This window comes from Pelmatolapia mariae, linkage group LG16_19, assembly GCF_036321145.2.
Source record: "Pelmatolapia mariae isolate MD_Pm_ZW linkage group LG16_19, Pm_UMD_F_2, whole genome shotgun sequence".
Taxonomy (NCBI): Eukaryota; Metazoa; Chordata; class Actinopteri; order Cichliformes; family Cichlidae; genus Pelmatolapia; species Pelmatolapia mariae.
Genome location: NC_086241.1, coordinates 52,431,767 through 52,448,848, shown reverse-complemented (window position 1 = coordinate 52,448,848; position 17,082 = coordinate 52,431,767). Strand labels below are relative to the sequence as shown.

General features: G+C 37.2%; 2 protein-coding genes across 3 annotated transcripts in view; one reads left to right on the top strand and one right to left on the bottom strand.

Annotated features, from left to right (window-relative positions):
* The window catches only part of myo6b (myosin VIb), a 41,532-nt gene extending 30,876 nt beyond the window's left edge, over positions 1 to 10,656 (bottom strand). For both annotated transcript variants that reach the window (XM_063497854.1, XM_063497853.1), the window contains exons 1-11: positions 10,475 to 10,656; positions 7,066 to 7,214; positions 5,037 to 5,106; positions 4,882 to 4,955; positions 4,337 to 4,466; positions 3,980 to 4,085; positions 3,535 to 3,590; positions 3,345 to 3,442; positions 3,075 to 3,239; positions 2,366 to 2,446; positions 570 to 750 (exon numbers count right to left, since the gene is read on the bottom strand). In XM_063497854.1, coding sequence (XP_063353924.1) covers positions 570 to 750; positions 2,366 to 2,446; positions 3,075 to 3,239; positions 3,345 to 3,442; positions 3,535 to 3,590; positions 3,980 to 4,085; positions 4,337 to 4,466; positions 4,882 to 4,955; positions 5,037 to 5,106; positions 7,066 to 7,182 — 1,078 coding nt within the window. In that variant the 5' untranslated portion in view covers positions 7,183 to 7,214; positions 10,475 to 10,656. The remainder of the gene's footprint in view (positions 1 to 569; positions 751 to 2,365; positions 2,447 to 3,074; positions 3,240 to 3,344; positions 3,443 to 3,534; positions 3,591 to 3,979; positions 4,086 to 4,336; positions 4,467 to 4,881; positions 4,956 to 5,036; positions 5,107 to 7,065; positions 7,215 to 10,474) is intronic.
* A 2,582-nt stretch (positions 10,657 to 13,238) lies between these two features.
* Positions 13,239 to 15,085, top strand: colec11 (collectin sub-family member 11). The gene is made up of 6 exons (XM_063499479.1): positions 13,239 to 13,374; positions 13,479 to 13,550; positions 14,085 to 14,156; positions 14,264 to 14,317; positions 14,424 to 14,519; positions 14,694 to 15,085. The coding sequence occupies exons 1-6, from the start codon at positions 13,239 to 13,241 to the stop codon at positions 15,083 to 15,085; spliced, it is 822 nt and encodes a 273-aa protein (XP_063355549.1).
* Positions 15,086 to 17,082: the final 1,997 nt, after the last annotated feature.

Below are 17,082 nucleotides of genomic sequence, written 5' to 3'. Positions count from 1 at the left end.
ATGAATAAGTGTTCTAACAAGGGGTTTGTGTGAGCGAGAACTGTACTGAAGTGAGAGAGAAACTGGGCACCCAGAGGAGTTTGAAAGTACACTCACAGAGATTTTGATTATAGACACAGAATGAGAAAGAACGAGCAAGAAAAATAAATGGAACACGAGCTCATGTTTACTCGGGTAACAGATGCTCTTTTCATCACCACTTCAGATTTATCTGTGGTGACACTCTTCTTAAAACTCCACATTGGATTCCATGTGCTAAGATTCAATAAAAAAGTAAATAGATATTGATTTGTTTTGCTCATTACTATGGGCTGCTTATTAAGTTTAATGGCATATTTTGAAATGTAAAAAAATCCTGTGAAGCAGAGAAAACAGAAAAGCAAGGTAAAAATGGATGATGCTGGTCTCAGAAATGACTAACTGCTTCTGAGAAGATAAGCATAAAAAAAAACAAGCTACAGCAAAAAAAAAAAAATCCCTACCCCACACAAAAAGTCAAAGTTCTTGAAAATGACCTCATATTATTCTAAATGTGTTGCAAGGTATTGCACAGATAATGTTTATCTAACCCGAAGAGCTGCCTGTTTCCTCAAAATCAATGTTGCCCAGATGCAGGACACCAGCGACAACCCTGAACAGGTCCAGCTTCTCTGTGTCGTTCAGACCAATCTTTTTCATGGCCTCACACATCCTGTTAAAGTCACTGTGGTCATCCAGAAGAGGGTCCTTTAGTGCGCCCGTCTTTACGTGCTGCAAAAGACACGAAAGTAAGAAACCACAAAGTAACAGAAAGTGTTTAAAAAGTCAGCTCAAATCAAGATTTACTCAAGCATCATGATATAATCATTTGTAAATGGTATCTATGTTCTAGAAGATTCATTAACTTGATGTTGTATAATGAGTAAATCTGATTTAGAACTGAACTGGACCCAACAGCTCCCACTAAATAGAAAGCCACACGTATGAGGTAAAACTCAACAAACCAAAACATTTTACAACAGTAGGTTAAAAGAACTTTCACCAGCAGCACACAGCAAGCAGGAAATCCTTAAAACTAGGGCTGCTCTGCTGCTCTCAGCTGTCATAACAGCTGAATAAAGCAGAAAGGCCAGGAATACAGTGAAATAAAACTTATTAGAAATCATCAGGAAAAGAAATTGGAGATTAATTATATAGTAATAGTTACTATAACAAGGCTTGTAGAGTTATGCCTAAATATTGAGTCCTGATTATACTTTAATCTAAGAAACACAGGTTGAGTGATGGGAACTGAATGCTTTAATTTTTCATGTTTTATTAAGGTTAATTGACAAAAAATGAGAACATTCAAAATTAAATCTTAATTGTACTTCTTTGGAAAAAATACTCTAATTATGCTCCACTGCACTGTATAACTGGCAGAAGTTGATTCTTTTTATATTTCTATTTAAACACCATCTGCACCAAAGCAAATCCAAACCAGGCATGCACACGCAGAGAACAGGAAGCAAGCGCTCATGTTTCCTGTTTGAACTACAAACAGCAGCATGTAAAACCAGAGAGTGTCAGTCTGCAGTTTAGGAAACTCATAGGAAAAAGAGCAGGAAGCACACAAGGTAACACACAGAAAGAAACATCACCTTATTGTCCTATATATAACAAAAATGTGGTGGGAACAAACAAATATACAATTATTTAATTAGCAGCACACATTTATTAGTGATGCACACTTACATCCACAGAGCTCACTTGCCTTTCATCATTATATAAGTAAAAAATTTAGTGAGAAAAAAACATCTGCAAGCATTAAAAAAGGCATCTAAACCCAAGGGATGAACTAATGTTGCGACTACATATAACTTGTAAAGAACCTATTTTAAATCATAAATTTAAACACTTTGTTACTAGTAGGCTGTTGCAAGAACACAGTTTGCTAACATCAAGTAACTATCATTTAAAACCAAAGTATACATGTTCTCATTAAGCTTTTCTTCATGACTCTTACATTTTGAATGAAATTTTCATTTCAACTTCTAATCGTTCCATATTAATTAGACGTCTACTGAACAATGCATTATTTTTTGTGTTATTTATAATTTACTAAATTCACATATCTTGGCATAAAATATTGGTATCAACCAGTTCGTGCATATCAACTCAGTTTAGCAACATACTTTCTGAGCAATAATATGGGATTTGTTTTGAACTTTCCTCACTGTTGGGAACATTAAAATATCTATTTTTCAATCTACATAAGAAAGAACTCTAAAGTGTTCTTTGTTTCTTCTTACAAAGGTAATTTAAGTGTTAAAACAGATTAATACCCAAAGTTTAATTATTATTTCATATTTTGGGCCAGAAGGATTAAGTCAGGACACGACATTACCTCAGGACTCTTACGATTCTGCATGATTTGTTTGTCGGAGTCCTTACTGGCAAAATATCTGGTGCATCCTCGGTTCAGGTACTGCAACAGAGAAAAAAATCCACTTAGAAACATTTTTAACATGTTTAGCATTTTAATAAATTCAATTTATTCATGGTGGCAAATCTACTGAGGATGTTTATATTGATTTTCATCACTGAAAAGATCTACTCTGCTGTCTTCAAATATTGCTCCACAGCTGACTAGTAGTGGATTGCATGAAGTAATTGCCTCTGTTGATGTGGGTGTCGCCTCAGGGACTTGATACGATGATAAACATCTGAGGGAACAGCTTGAAATGCTTGTTGTTCTGTTAACCATTGTTTTGTAGAGTATTTAGAGGAAAATAAAAGCCATGGTAAACACTTTAATACTCTCTAACTCTCTCCCCTACTGAGCTGATAATTGCATCCTAAAGAGCCAAAATTCAATTGTGAACTATTATGTTACTGAAGGGCTTTTGATCACACTTGGGAGGATGTCTTGGATTTAAGACAATTACATCGCTAAAAATAACCTCATGTGACATCTAGTGGGCCTCCACAGAAATGCCAACCAATAGAAAAATACCAAAAAGATGTTTGTAGTGTCAGTATAGTTAAATAATAATAATAAAAAACTTCTTTCAGTTGGCAGTTGGCAAATTAATAAAACCTCTGCACCCACTGACCCTGAAATTGTCTGGAGAGTCAAGGTGTAATTTCTTCTTTAGGTCTTCAGATGCTCCCGCACATAGTCTGTAGAAGATGTGGTAGTTCCTCTCTTCATTACTTTGCATGCAAATCCTTGACTTCTCCAACAAGTAATGTGAGACGAATCCACCCACAACTGCATTCTGGTAGCACAAGGGAAAAAAATCAAGTCTTCAGTGCAAATTTTAAAACTGATGAAACACAAACAAACAGAACAAACTAGAGCTTAATCTGTTAACATTGCTTACCTTGCTGTTGAAGTGGATTTCTACAAACTTCCCAAAGCGACTGCTGTTATTGTTTCGGACTGTTTTTGCATTTCCAAAGGCCTCAAGAAGGGGATTTGCTGACATTTGCAAAAAAATACACTCAAGATCACCTTCTCTATTAAAACTTTAATACATTACGAATAAGTGTTGAATTCTTTTAATATAGTACCTTCAACAATTCTCTCATCGATGTCTTGACCGCTTCCATATGATGTGGTCAGATATCTGAAAAGTTTAAAATCCATTATAAATAAAAGTCAGATTAAGATTTAAAGCAGCAGCTCTCCCTTTAAAGCTGCTGGTAAAACATTCTAGAATCCATCAACATTAAATGGCAACTTGATAGTTAATTAAACTTTAGATAGTTCTTTGTTAAATAGTGAAATGATCATTTATTAATACAATAGGCTTTTTAACATTGTCTGCATGGTTTTTGATTTGGAAGATATTACCAATGGCTCTCTTTGAATTCAATACAGGAGCAATTGGGAGTGTGAACAGGTCTGAACTAAAGTCATTCTTAAATGTTATATTCGCATGAATCAGAAAGGAAAGGATCAAATGTGAAGGAAAAACTGGGGCTAGAATGTAAAATAATTCATACGGATTCTTACCTGAGAACAAATTTGGTGTTTTCAGTCTTTCCTGCACCAGATTCACCTGAAACTATGATGGACTGGCTCATCTTCAAAACCTTCATGTCCCTGTAGGCTTTGTCCGCTAAAATAAAATATAACACCAAAAACACAAAAATAAAACAGTAGTAATGTAATGGCAAAATCAGGGCATGATGACAGACAATCTTTTAAAGTGTAGCTTTTAAGCTTAAAAGAATCATGTAACAAAAGTATTACTTCCAAAAGACGGCAAGTTTGAATACACTTCATTATTATAATACATTATACATGTGCATTTCAGTTACTTATATGTTGAACCCCCCTTTTTAACACTGAGCAGGTGTGAGCTCTCACCTATAGCATAGACATGAGGTGGCAGGGTGCCCAGTGACTTCCCTTGGTATGACTTGATGGCATCTCGGCCGTACAGTTTTGGAATGTCAAAGTATGGATTAACAGCTATCAAGATATTTGCCACATACGTCTGTGGAAGAAATAAATAAAAGCATGATTAGGGTCTCTGCATTTGAGTGAATTGCTAGATATTACAAATAAATATGTCTTAATAATCAATTAAAGGAAGAAGAAGTGAAAAACACCCCACTGAAGGCTGCTGAGATAATCCATTCTAATTTTCTCATCTACCAGCTGTCCCTTATTATCTAAGTGAGTGACTGAAGTCAGAACTGGGCTTGCCAGTCTGACCATGACTACTAGCTTCCCTTCACTCTTTACAAGCTGGTACTTTTCCCCTCTGGGAAACAAGAAAATTGATCCTTTGTTTTTTACACTCAACCCTGTTACTCTATCTCCTCATGATGAAGCATATGCCGCATAAAGGACAGGCGTATTATTACTTGTGCTAAGGCAGCTTAGTGTGGATGGTAATAACAACATACATAGATGTGGTCTTTACTGTACCGCACTCTAACATTGTTGAGGAGAGTGGCTTCATTCAAGTACATTAAGGAACCTGCAAACAGACAGGTTACACATAATTAGCATTTTATTGTTAACAATATGTTGAACAAATATTGTTCGTGTGAAGACTCACAGTTGTCATCTACATGCTTGTTGACATCATCCTCAGCAGGGAAGACTTGGTTCATCGGAGCGAGAAAAGACTAAAACGTGAACAGTTTCACTTTTACATTTACATAATATCATTTCCAGGATAGACAGGTGTGCTACATGTGGCACTGTCTTTGCTTTTTCCAACCAACATTATACACTAGATTAATTGTTGCTTACTCCTTGCAGTTTAGAGAGCTTATGACACAAAACAAATGTTTATTAGAGTTCTCAAGAATCATAAACAGTTAAGCAAGAGTGAATAAATATGAAAAGTTTCCCATGCTTAAAGATCACAGTAACGATGTTCAGTGTGACATGTTCCCAGGCTAAATTAGTTACTGATATTCTCACTCTATTGTTTATGAGTCTGAGTTCATGGAAATAAACTCAATGGAACAAGTCGGCTGTGAGAGAAACAAGGGGAGACATGGCAGGATAATGAATAATTTGGTGGGAGAGAACAGGATCTGAACACCTGACTGAGTAAGTGGGTGGGTTACAGCTGGTAGGGATGGTAGTAAGGTTATTTGCTGATCTTGCAGTAACCAGACAACTTGGCACCATCATTCAGTGATGCAAGAACGACACTGACATCAAGAGTGTGTTGCTATATACAGTATATATTAAAAGTATCTGTTTCTTTTATATACATTTAATGTTTGCTACACACTGACTATAAACAACTGCTTATCTGTGTGAGACTGATCCATCTTGTGCTTTGACGCATGGTTTCTTGCCAAAAACTGACTGCAAGCGTAACGAGAATATGCTTTGTGTGCCCGCTAACAGGTCTTGGCACAAACTGGTCGTCCACAATAACAATCATGCGAGAAATGTCTAACCAGTAAAACTGACAGAGGAAAGCAGACAGCCAGACCGAGGGTCTTGCAGAAAGCTGAGGCACTAATGAGTTCAACAGAGCACTGAAAAAAACACACTCAATTGCCCTTTCATTTGTTCAGTGAATGGGAGTTTAAGCTTTGCAAGAAGGCATACACTGATGATTGTCATACAAAGTTTTGACCTTCTAGTCAACAATATTTTTGCTAATGTTATTGCCTCCAATGGCAATATAATCAGTGCACGACATGATGCGATGCAACTGCAATATCCAGATCCTCAGGACACTTCTAAACATTTTTTGCATCTTTAGCATGTGAAATTGACATGTTTTATCTCAAGAAAATAAAAAAATTAAAAAAAATTCTCAATGTAGATTCTTATATGCCATAGATGCACACCAATGCATATAATGTTTTCCCTGTACAACCACCATGCATAATAGCTGATATTACATGAACTCTAACATTAATGATGACTACGTTTCATAGTAAATTATAAATGAATGACGGTTGAATTTAGCTAATTTTGGGTCTTGGGGTTATGTATGATGACAGTCATACTGTCACAGCGTTAGCATAGGACACAGAACAGAGCTAACATTATAGTTAATAATAACGCTTTTATTTTTGCAAATATGCAAATTATCTTGAGGGCGCTTGTTGACTAACTTGTTACCTTGCCATGATATCTGCGGATTGACAGACATTTGCCTGTCATAACAAACTATGTTTTATAGCATGACTTTGCTATGCAGTACCTGAAAACAAAGGCAGAAGCAGCTGCTACTGTACAGGTCTGTTGTAAGCAGTAGAGGCCTGCTTGCTGGGGATACATGATGGCTCAGGTGTAACAGGTGGCCTTTACCTCCTAATGAGCAGCTCTCCCTCCTGGCAACACTATCAGCACACCTGCTGCTGCCCTTTATTTATTCATGTCTCTGTACATGTGGTCTCTCATGTTTCTCACATTGTACACATTGTTGTGCTAACGCCTTTCTACCTGAAATCACGCTTAATAAAATTATTGAACGTTTCATTCAACACACTACTTTCAAATTCCTAATAAAAATAGTCATTTGGAATTATTTTTTATATTAAAAGTAATGTGTGTGTGTGTGTGTGTGTGTGTGTACACGTGTGTTTTACTTTACTTGTGTGATAACCCACCTTGCCCTTTTGGTTCAGCGGTTCTATGGTGAGTGTGTCGGCTCCTATGTCAGTGATCGTGCCCAGCTGGAACCCGTCAGTGGGGTGGGGTGCCCACACTGGCTTCCCATCCTCCATGATTTACCTCCAGTCAGCACAGGCACACAACTCTGCAAAAGAGAGAGACAAAAAGAGGAACACAGACGTAAATTAAAATAAATATGTAAAGCACTGTTTTGCATTTTACTTTAAGCAGACAGAGTCTGCTTCTAGGTTTATGGCTACTTACTATGTATTATACCTAGTCTCCACAACTGCAAAACGGAAGTTGATATCACTATCGTAAATCTGACGTCAGAACTTCAATCGCCTGTGAGGGCAGCTTCTCAGAACCGCCACCACATTTTTGTTTACCATCTATTCTGTATTTGCATGGTATTTGCCAAAGTCTTCATTACACCCTGCAGCTTGTAAAAAGCCTTGGGAACTATAACATTTTGCTATTACTTTACACTTGAAGACAATATTAAAGTAGCCAGCAGCTAGGCCTGCCAACTATGGTGAAATCTCACCTAAATAGAAATAAATAAATACAAGAATTCATGATCAAACTGATCTGCTGGCATTCTCTACCTATTTGCATTGCATGACTGGGATCTGACCATTTGATGGTGCTTGCTACAGTCTTCATTACTCGGTTATTCCACCAACTGGTCCTTTGAGAGAGGATTTCTAAGGAGATGTCTGCTGCAATCTTAGTGAAGACAACACTCCCCCGAATGACCCCACAAATCTGACAAGAGAAACAATCCACTTTGCAAGTGTGCTGCTAGGGTTCAGTGGTACACCAAGTTAAGAAATATGGTACGCTACAACCACTGGTTAATGGTTTGTGAGGTATAAAGTACAGTACTTAATTTTTCTATTTATTGGTTATTTTAAATACTGTTAGTTTTACCAAATGCACAGCTTTATGAGTGAGGCTGAGTAAGGTAATTCTGTAATTCTTTAAAGATTCATATGATCACTGAGTAGATAACATGTGTCTGAATCTGTCAAGTAAAGTTTCTTTTTAGTTGTAGGATTAACTCACCTGAGTTAATCCTACAACTGAAGAGCTCCTCAAAGCAAAAGTGCTGATGTTATGCTTGAGTATCCAATAAGCTTCAGGGATTGAGGTCAAATGTCAAAGAGGACATCTTATGGAAACTGCTGATACAGCTTCAACGACAACTAAAGGTTCAGCAGGTGAATACACTCAGCATTAGGACTGATCCAACTGAGGAATCTTTTTCTTCTTTTTTTTTTGTTTAGACTTACAATAAGAAAAATGAGCACACTTCGTATATTATTAAACCCTTTTCATGAGATAATGTTAACATTTCAGACACTTTCATTGCTTCTACATCCCAGATAACAATTACTGAAACAAGTGATTTCTTTGTGTCGGTTTAGTTACCGCTTCTTACATGATAATAGCAATGAAAGACCAAAGATCACAGTTTTACTCCTTTATTACCAAACGCATTTCCCATCAGGTCAGTACATCTACGTCTGGGAAGTGCATGACGTCGATTTCTAAACACAACTGCACTGGTCGAGGAAACACACATGGCTAAACTGGTAAGGCCATTAAAATACACATACATCCACTGTCTGGCTATAATAAAGTGTCGATTCTACATTTTTAAACAATCTACTGCCACAGATAGCGAAAGGCATTGAAGAAAAACACATGCTGTTATCTCAGTTTATTGTTATGTGGCCTATCTATTTATATTTATAGAGCAATGCTCAACTTTCTACAGTAGATGTCTTTGCCCAAAGTAGGCCCTCAGACAAGCAAAGGAAAGAGTCCACATATCAAAGAGTAAAGGTTCCATCAAACTGCTAAATGTAATCATCTAGATTCATGACAGCAAAGACTCTGCACCATTAAAGTCAGGTAGCAGGTCAGGTACTAGGATGGGTAGATAGATCTATCTTAGTATCCTAGTTGTATCTTAAATATCTATCTTAATAGATAAATAGATAGATAGATAGAAAATGACATTCTAACATAAGCAGGAGAAAAACGCACATTGACATTCCCGGTCTATTATCTCTAACCTTCAAGTGTGAGATCAAGGCTACAGGGAATCCTAAAGATTGTTTTTGTTAGATAACTGATAACCACATAACTATCCCACAGTTCCCTTCAAGTTAATTTACAGTTTGTTCACACAGGAAATTCAGTCACTTGAATGGTACATGAACACGGAAAGCTTAAATGGCTACACGCATTTTGCTATAGCGGAAAGACTTTGCATACTGCAAAGCCACAATAAAATTAACCGTATTAACCGTACTTTGTCAGAGCAGTCTATAAACCAAGTTCCATTCATTATACAGGGCGTTATATTGGGCTCTCAGAACCCTCCAAACTGTCTGCATCCTTGGCTGCGTACAACAAAACTGAGACCAGCCCCTTATGAGTAACTTTGACTCTGCAGCCTCAAATCCTCTTAGTATCTGACCCTAATCCAGACAGAGAGGTGAGACGCCTGAAGTGAGATGTAAACCTCACAAATAAAAGTCAGTGAGCAGGTTTGACACAATGCAAATCAGAAGGGTGTCACATATCCAGTGAAACAGAGAGCCAGAAAGTACGGAGAGGAGGAAATATGAAAACACACACACAAATATATATACACTCCCACACAAATGAACACTGCTTGAGAGTCAAAGCAGTACGCGGTGAAACACCCCTCGTGTTTCCTGCCTCCTGTTTCCGGTTCTCTCTCAGGGAAGGGAGGCATGGAAAAAGCATTGGACGATGGCTACAGAGCAACAGGATGAAAGATGCACACACAACAGAGGGTACACTTTCAGAAGTGCATGCCAAGAAAGCATTTAGTTTAAGTGGTGTGCCTAAATTTGAATGAAAAGTGACATGTCAGAGAAAGAAATTGTAAAATAAAATAAATAAATACATAAGAATAAAGAATCCTGGTTTACGTTTGTTAATCCCGTGAGGACACTTTAAACGCATCACGGCTAAATTATGTAGAGGAGAAATATCTAGGACAGAATTTCCTGATAGCAATCAAGCAGAAACGAGATGTGGCCTAAACTGTCGGCCGTTGTGATTACTCGAGACAACCTTAAAATGAGGTTTTCATAATTACGATTAACCCCAAATAACTTTTTCAAAGAAACTTATGGAATTAAGCACCTTATAATAAGTCACGACTACTGCACCAAGACACCCAACAGTACACCAGTGGAAGTAAGTCAAAAGTACAGGTTTAAACAGAAACCCACAGAAAACTCAGTTCCCAAATTACTCTTAAATCAGACAAAGTACTTCAAAATACTTGTAACGTTAGCTATTTGGAATAAAATTTTAAAAAAGTGTAACAGGTAGACAAAAAAACAGCAACACACTTACAAGTGAAATCCTTCAAGCAGTTGAATTTACGTTCACGGTGACAGTAAAACGTTTTATGCTCCTCATGCGGTTGTATGTGTGTAGCACTGGTCCAGCTTTCCAGCTTTGTCGGTGTTTCTTCCTGCAGCAGACAGGACGGATGAGATAGCAGCGGGCTGTCTGGGTGACAGGCTACGCTCGAGCTCCGGTGAACACCGGTGACGTCACCCTCACCGCGAAAGGTGCGTTAAAGTGTCCCTCGTAAGATCCTGTGACGTTTTTATTTTTGGATTATGGTTTATACTGATAACTAAACATTAAAAAGCCACTCATATTATAAAAATCTAAACAAAAACAGCTCAGGTCGGCGATCGTGAGTGTGAATAATTTCAGTTATATCACTTAATATTTTTTATATTCGAATTGTTTTCCATCAATGTATTAATGCATGTGAATCTCATTACAAACTAGTTCAGTATAAACAATCACAAGTTTCAACATGTTACATCACCACATGGGTTTGGAGAATTTTAAATATGCAATGTTTGAGTGTCTGAATGTAGGTATTTTATTTCACTAATTGATGGGCTATTTGTTTGGTCTGTCATCCTTATAAAAATAACAGAGGATTAGCAGAGAGCACGTGGCTGCGAAGAAAAGACTGCAAATGTTGCCTCGAGCTTCATGAATATTTGAGTGGCAGGTAATCTGAAACTTTTGGGGGGATTTTTGAAGGAGACATCCAATCTACAACTGAAACACAGGCTGCCACTCGGTTTGTAAATCTAATTAGGACATCTGATACGCCAGTACTGGATCATATCTGATTACGGACAGTAGTTGACAGCAAGCACTAAAATGTAGCTTTTATTTTTTTAAGCCCCCAGACCAACACCAATCTACAAAACTCTTACCTTTTTTTGTATCCAACCACTTTGGAGCCAGTTAAGACAGTTAATGAATTTGATCATGTGTGATTTAACGCAATGTTATATTGACTGATGAATGGCAGACTAAAAAAAATAAATGGTCTGGTTAGCTTTTATATTAAAGATCCAGAACACGGTGCTTTATTGCTTTGCCTGATGGACAATGTCTCCCCCATGTGCCCATATGGCATATAAGCAACCATATCCCATGTATCTCATGATGGGGAGAATTTCAGTGCACACTGGAGGAAATGAGAGCAATAGAGACACCAAGGAGCACAGAGTTAAGCAAAACACAAACACACAATAATTTCAAACCCACATGCTTGTAGGGAATGTGTAGTGAATGGAACTTGGTATACTTATAGAAAGAATGCATGGCATAAAGTGAAATCCTCCACTGAAGCCAAAGGAAGGTTTTTTTTGTAGAAGGTGAGGACTCGACGTTTTCTGTGTTAAAAATTAGTGTTTTTATTTTGATACTTTCTCGTTGTTATTTTATGAAATGATTTGTTAAGTTATTTAAACAATTTAATTTAGGGAGGTCAAACTCATTTTGCATCATGGGCCACATACATTAAACAGTTAACGGCTGTCTCAATTTTGCTACAGGATAAAGAGATATTGCTGTAGTAAATGAAAGAAATCTGTCCACACAAATAAAGACATGCACAATGTTACAGAAAAAAATATGGTAGTAATTACATTAACAGAAGAGTAATTCACATAAATTCACAAAATAGTTTTTCCTCTGTGGACTCACTGTAAAACATAGAAATTTACAGCAGCTAGTGAAAAATCAGGCACTCTTCTGTGTTTTAACTGTTATTTTTTTATTATCAATTATTTAATTACTCTGGTATAGTATGAATAGCAATGGGAGAGCTCTTTATCAGTAGGAAAAACTGTAAAAGCAATGACAAAACAGTAAAAACGTAGAAATCGATGCCCTCTCTCACATTTTCCAAAGCTCTCTAGCAGGCCAGATTGGAGTCTTTCCTGGGCCGAATGTGGCCCCCGAGCCTTATGTTTTACACCTTTGATTTAAATCCTTAATGTTAAATAAATAACATCATATGATAGACATAACATAAAAAACAACTCTCCTTGTAACCATTTCACATGGACCACAGCATATGTAATGATAATCACCACTACTGGTTTGTCATACAAACCAAAATACTACAGCGACTTGCTAAAATAATAGATGCTACCTTGTTACTAAATCAATGTGCATGCTAGCTCTGTAAAATGCATTATATATTTAACTCTCCCAATTATCTGATAGCATTAAAAAGTTGAGTCAGTATATTTATCAGGCCTCTCTGCTGTCAATCCCTTGACCGCTTTCCCAGCTAATTATCTGTGGGGGCCCAAATGCTTTGGAGTTTATCTGTGAACTGTTTACAAAAGTCCTATCACACACATTCTGTGGTGCCTGTGTAGAGGAACATGAAATGCTCTTGTAGGACCACCAGCACTCAAAGCTCCTGCAAATCTTTGGACATTGGCATTACTTTTTTACTTCTGTCTGGAAAATACTTCTAAAGGTAGGCGTTTCCGATTTTGAAATACTGTATAGTTTTCAAGTAAAAACGCTTTCCTAGAGTTACTAAAAAGCTGTGTGTGTGTACTTGGTTTATGCAAATGTAGTTCTAAATGCGGCTTTGGAGTCTCTTTTTTATTTATTTTCAGTGAAAGGAAATTCTCACTTCTAATTCCACTATTTTAATTCTGAAATATAGAGATACATATAAACCAAGCCTTGCTTTTTATGAATGATTTTTTTTATATTAGCATTTCCTTAAATTGTTTTGTTTCTCCAGCATAGCCCCCTAATCATCCCATGTAGAAGAATGACCGGTGAGAAACTGTTACTGCCAATGATACTAATGTCTGTAGTGATGAGTTTATTACCAATGCAGACATCATATGGACAACACTTGCCAGAGGAGTCTTGCACTGTTCAGATCCTTGTCCCTGGACTCAAAGGCATGTAGCTCTTTGTTCTTTCTTACAAAATGCATACCAGACACCTTAAAAACCAAGAATAGACTTTATCTGATATAATAATTGTTTTTCTTCTGCTGTAAAAGGAGAACCCGGAGAAAAAGGACAAAAGGGAGCACCTGGGAGACCAGGAAGAGTTGGTCCGCCAGGGGAGATTGGTATATTTTATGCACTTGCACCAAAAAAATACTATACAAAAAAAAAAACTATAGAATGTGTTTGTTTGTTTTGTGAGTAAAAGTGCATTCCCCTAAAATGTAAATCTTTAAAGAGAGAATATTTTCACATGCCCACATTTATAGATCTCCTCATTTTCTCATTACTACCACTAATACAAGAAAAACTGGGGTAAAGATCACATTTCTCGGGCTGATAATGTGCCGTTACATCACTTCCAGGCCATCCAGAAATGGTCAAGTGTTTACATTAGGGTAAGAGGTCAAATGAGAAATGGTTTGTGGAATCCAGAGCTGTGGACAAGTGTTTATGGAAGACCTTAATGAGGAGTGAAGGGTGTTCTCTGAAGCATATTCATCATTTTAATTAATGAACCTTTAGTGAAAGTAAAGATTTATGTTTAATATATAAAATTTGGCTTTAATTTCTGCTGTTTTAAGTTTGTCTTGACTATAAGATATACAGTATCTCTCTATCTTCATATGAACAATTTACTCATGTTGCATTCTTTTTAGGTCCACCTGGGGTCAAAGGACACAAAGGCATTATGGGACGTTATGGAAAACTTGGCCCAAGTGGAATGAAAGGTGCTATAACAAGCAGAGATGTACTGTCTGCACACTTTTTCAGGAATGCATCAATTATTTGTTTAGTGTGTTTTTATGATTGATGAATATTTACATCTCTGACGCAGGATTCAAGGGAGATCCAGGTGACCCTGGTCCAAGGGGCCCAGACGGAGAACCAGGTGGGTTATTTTGTTCGTCAAACTGATGACTGCAGGATTAGACAGACACATCTGTAAATGAATGAAGTCAACTTTGTGATAGTCCCACACATTTTTGCCTTATCAGGGGTTCCCTGTGAGTGTGCACCAATGAGAAGGATGATTGGAGAAATGGACATTCTTGTGGCTCAGCTTTCCTCAGAATTAAAATTCATTAAAAATGGTAAAAAATTTGCAGTCTTTAAAAAATGCTTTAGAATTTACAAAAAAATAAAACTCTTTATCAGTTTTGGTATTTTGCTGATTTCCTGTCCTATAGAATTGCAAATGTGGGCATGTCAATGTGAAATTTATAGAAATACAAGTGCTCATTTTTCAGCACTGCCCTCCCCTGCAGCTGTTGCTGGCATTAAGGAAACAGACAGTAAAGTCTATCTGTTGGTGAAGGAAGCGAAGCGCTACACCGAGGCTGAGGGCTACTGCCAGACGAGGGGAGGGCACTTGGTCATGCCGAAGGATGAGGGAGCAAACGCAGCCATCGCGGGGTACATAACCGACGCTGGCCTGAGCAGAGTTTACATTGGCATTCATGACCTCGAGCGCGAAGGTGTTTTCACCTACGTGGATCGCTCTCCCATGACCACTTTCAGCAAATGGAGAAAAGGAGAACCCAACAATGCCTATGATGATGAGGACTGTGCTGAGATGGTGACCTCTGGGGAGTGGACTGATGTGGCGTGCCATCCGACAATGTATTTTGTTTGTGAATTTGACAAGGACAACATCTGAGGGCAGTATATGTTAAACAGACTGCAGACTGGACAAATGTAATGGAGCAAAAACTGTAATCTTATTATTTTGCTGTATCCTCTATCTGTAAATATGAATACAAAATGATACGCAAGTTGTGCAAAGTAGTATACTTTCAACTTCCCTTTTGCTTATGAGCTAATAAGCTATTTATTTTCTGAACATACAAAACATACAAATGTTTGTAATATTTTTTTTACATCCTTGATACATTCTGAGATAAATTAGTGTTTCCAAAAGCATGCCAGGAACTGAGTTTTTATTTAATTCAGAATATCCACTGAGCAATATTTGTAGTAGTACCATAGAGAAACAGTGCAAATAAGCAAATATAGACAGCTGTGGATTGTGTAGAAAAATATACAATTAAAAGACAGATTTCCAATCCAGTTGAGTGCATTTAATCAGAGGAACAGAATAAAGCATGCATTCCACATTCATGTGCTGTGCAATAAACATTTATACATAGTTTAAAAATAATTTTTTTGCACATTATTTTTTGTTCTTGAACTAGTTGCACTTATTTACTGCAACAGTTGAAGCAATCTTATGGAAGAAATATACAATAAATGATGCAACGCAGTGTTGCAGGAGTTAACGCTACTGCCTCACAGAAACAAGGTTCCCGGTTTGAATCCACTGGCTGGCTTCTGTGTGCATAAGGTGGGCTCTCGGTATCCAGGCTTCCTCCCATAGTCCAACAACGTGCATGCTAGTTTAACTGCTGGTTCTAAATTGGTCAGATGTGAGTGTGAACAGCTGTTTGTCTCTGTGAGTTAGCCCTGCAATAGACTGGCGACCATGAACATGTATACATGCATGTCTCAAAATACCTATATAGCTTACATTATGTTTTAATCATTAAAGTGACCCATTTTATATTATTGTAAAATAAGAAAATGATTACTTTTCTGTTGTAATTTCCACATGGACCGTTGCCACCCAGTGGACGAAAACTCTTCTTACAGCAAAAATCCCTTACAGGGGACAAAAAGTCAGTGGCTGCTCCACATTTTATCTGTTATGTTAAGGAAAGCACAGGTGTTACAAAAAACATTAACTGTCATGCTGAAAGTGCAGAAGCCAGAAAATTTATTAATTTTAATGTTTACAGTTGTTCTTCTATTAGGCTGATTTTAGGCTGTTCTGTAGCACTGCATAAATACCAAGCATTAATTGGTATATGTGCTAAATATGTTAAACATGAATCATATCAAAGTCAAATAATTGCGACAATGTCCTTCTGAAGTATGCAAACATCCTAACGAGTGAACACGGTAAGGTTCTCATGTATTATCCAGCGAGCAATGCAATTACACCGGAGTCACCTTACATCTTTATAACACTCACTCTGCACTTTAGTGTGCTGTAATAAATGGGAGTTTTAAAATGGATGGCACTGACCTTTAAGAGCGCCAAAGGAAACTCACCCACTGCTTCCCCTTGATTCCTGACATGACATATCACACTTTGGCTAAGCACAATTTGAATCACAGTTACACTACGACATGTATCCTGGCTAAGAACTGATAAGAACTAATTGCTGGAGACTTTTATGACTTTGCATAAAATTCTGAAAACCATTTGATGCAGTGACTAAAACCTGATCACATACTAAGCACATTGACATATTCTCGATTTGTAGTGTTAAATTAATGCTGTCAGTTTATTTTTTTTATATAAAAATAATTTACCACCTAAAGTTTAAAATAAAAATAACAGATTACACATGACAATAATATGACAGCCTAATGTTTGCTGAATGACAGAAACAAGATATTACATACCTTAGATTAGTTTGACATTTTCATCTTTGAAAATCCTCCAACGGTTTGGTTGTGTGACTAATAGGAGATGTCTTGCGGCCCTGGCAGCTATTGTTTTAGGATGGGTGTCCCAGCTGAGATGATATCCTATTGCATCCCTCTAAGAAGAGGAATTTGAATATGCATGATGCATTTCTCCTAATAAAGCAG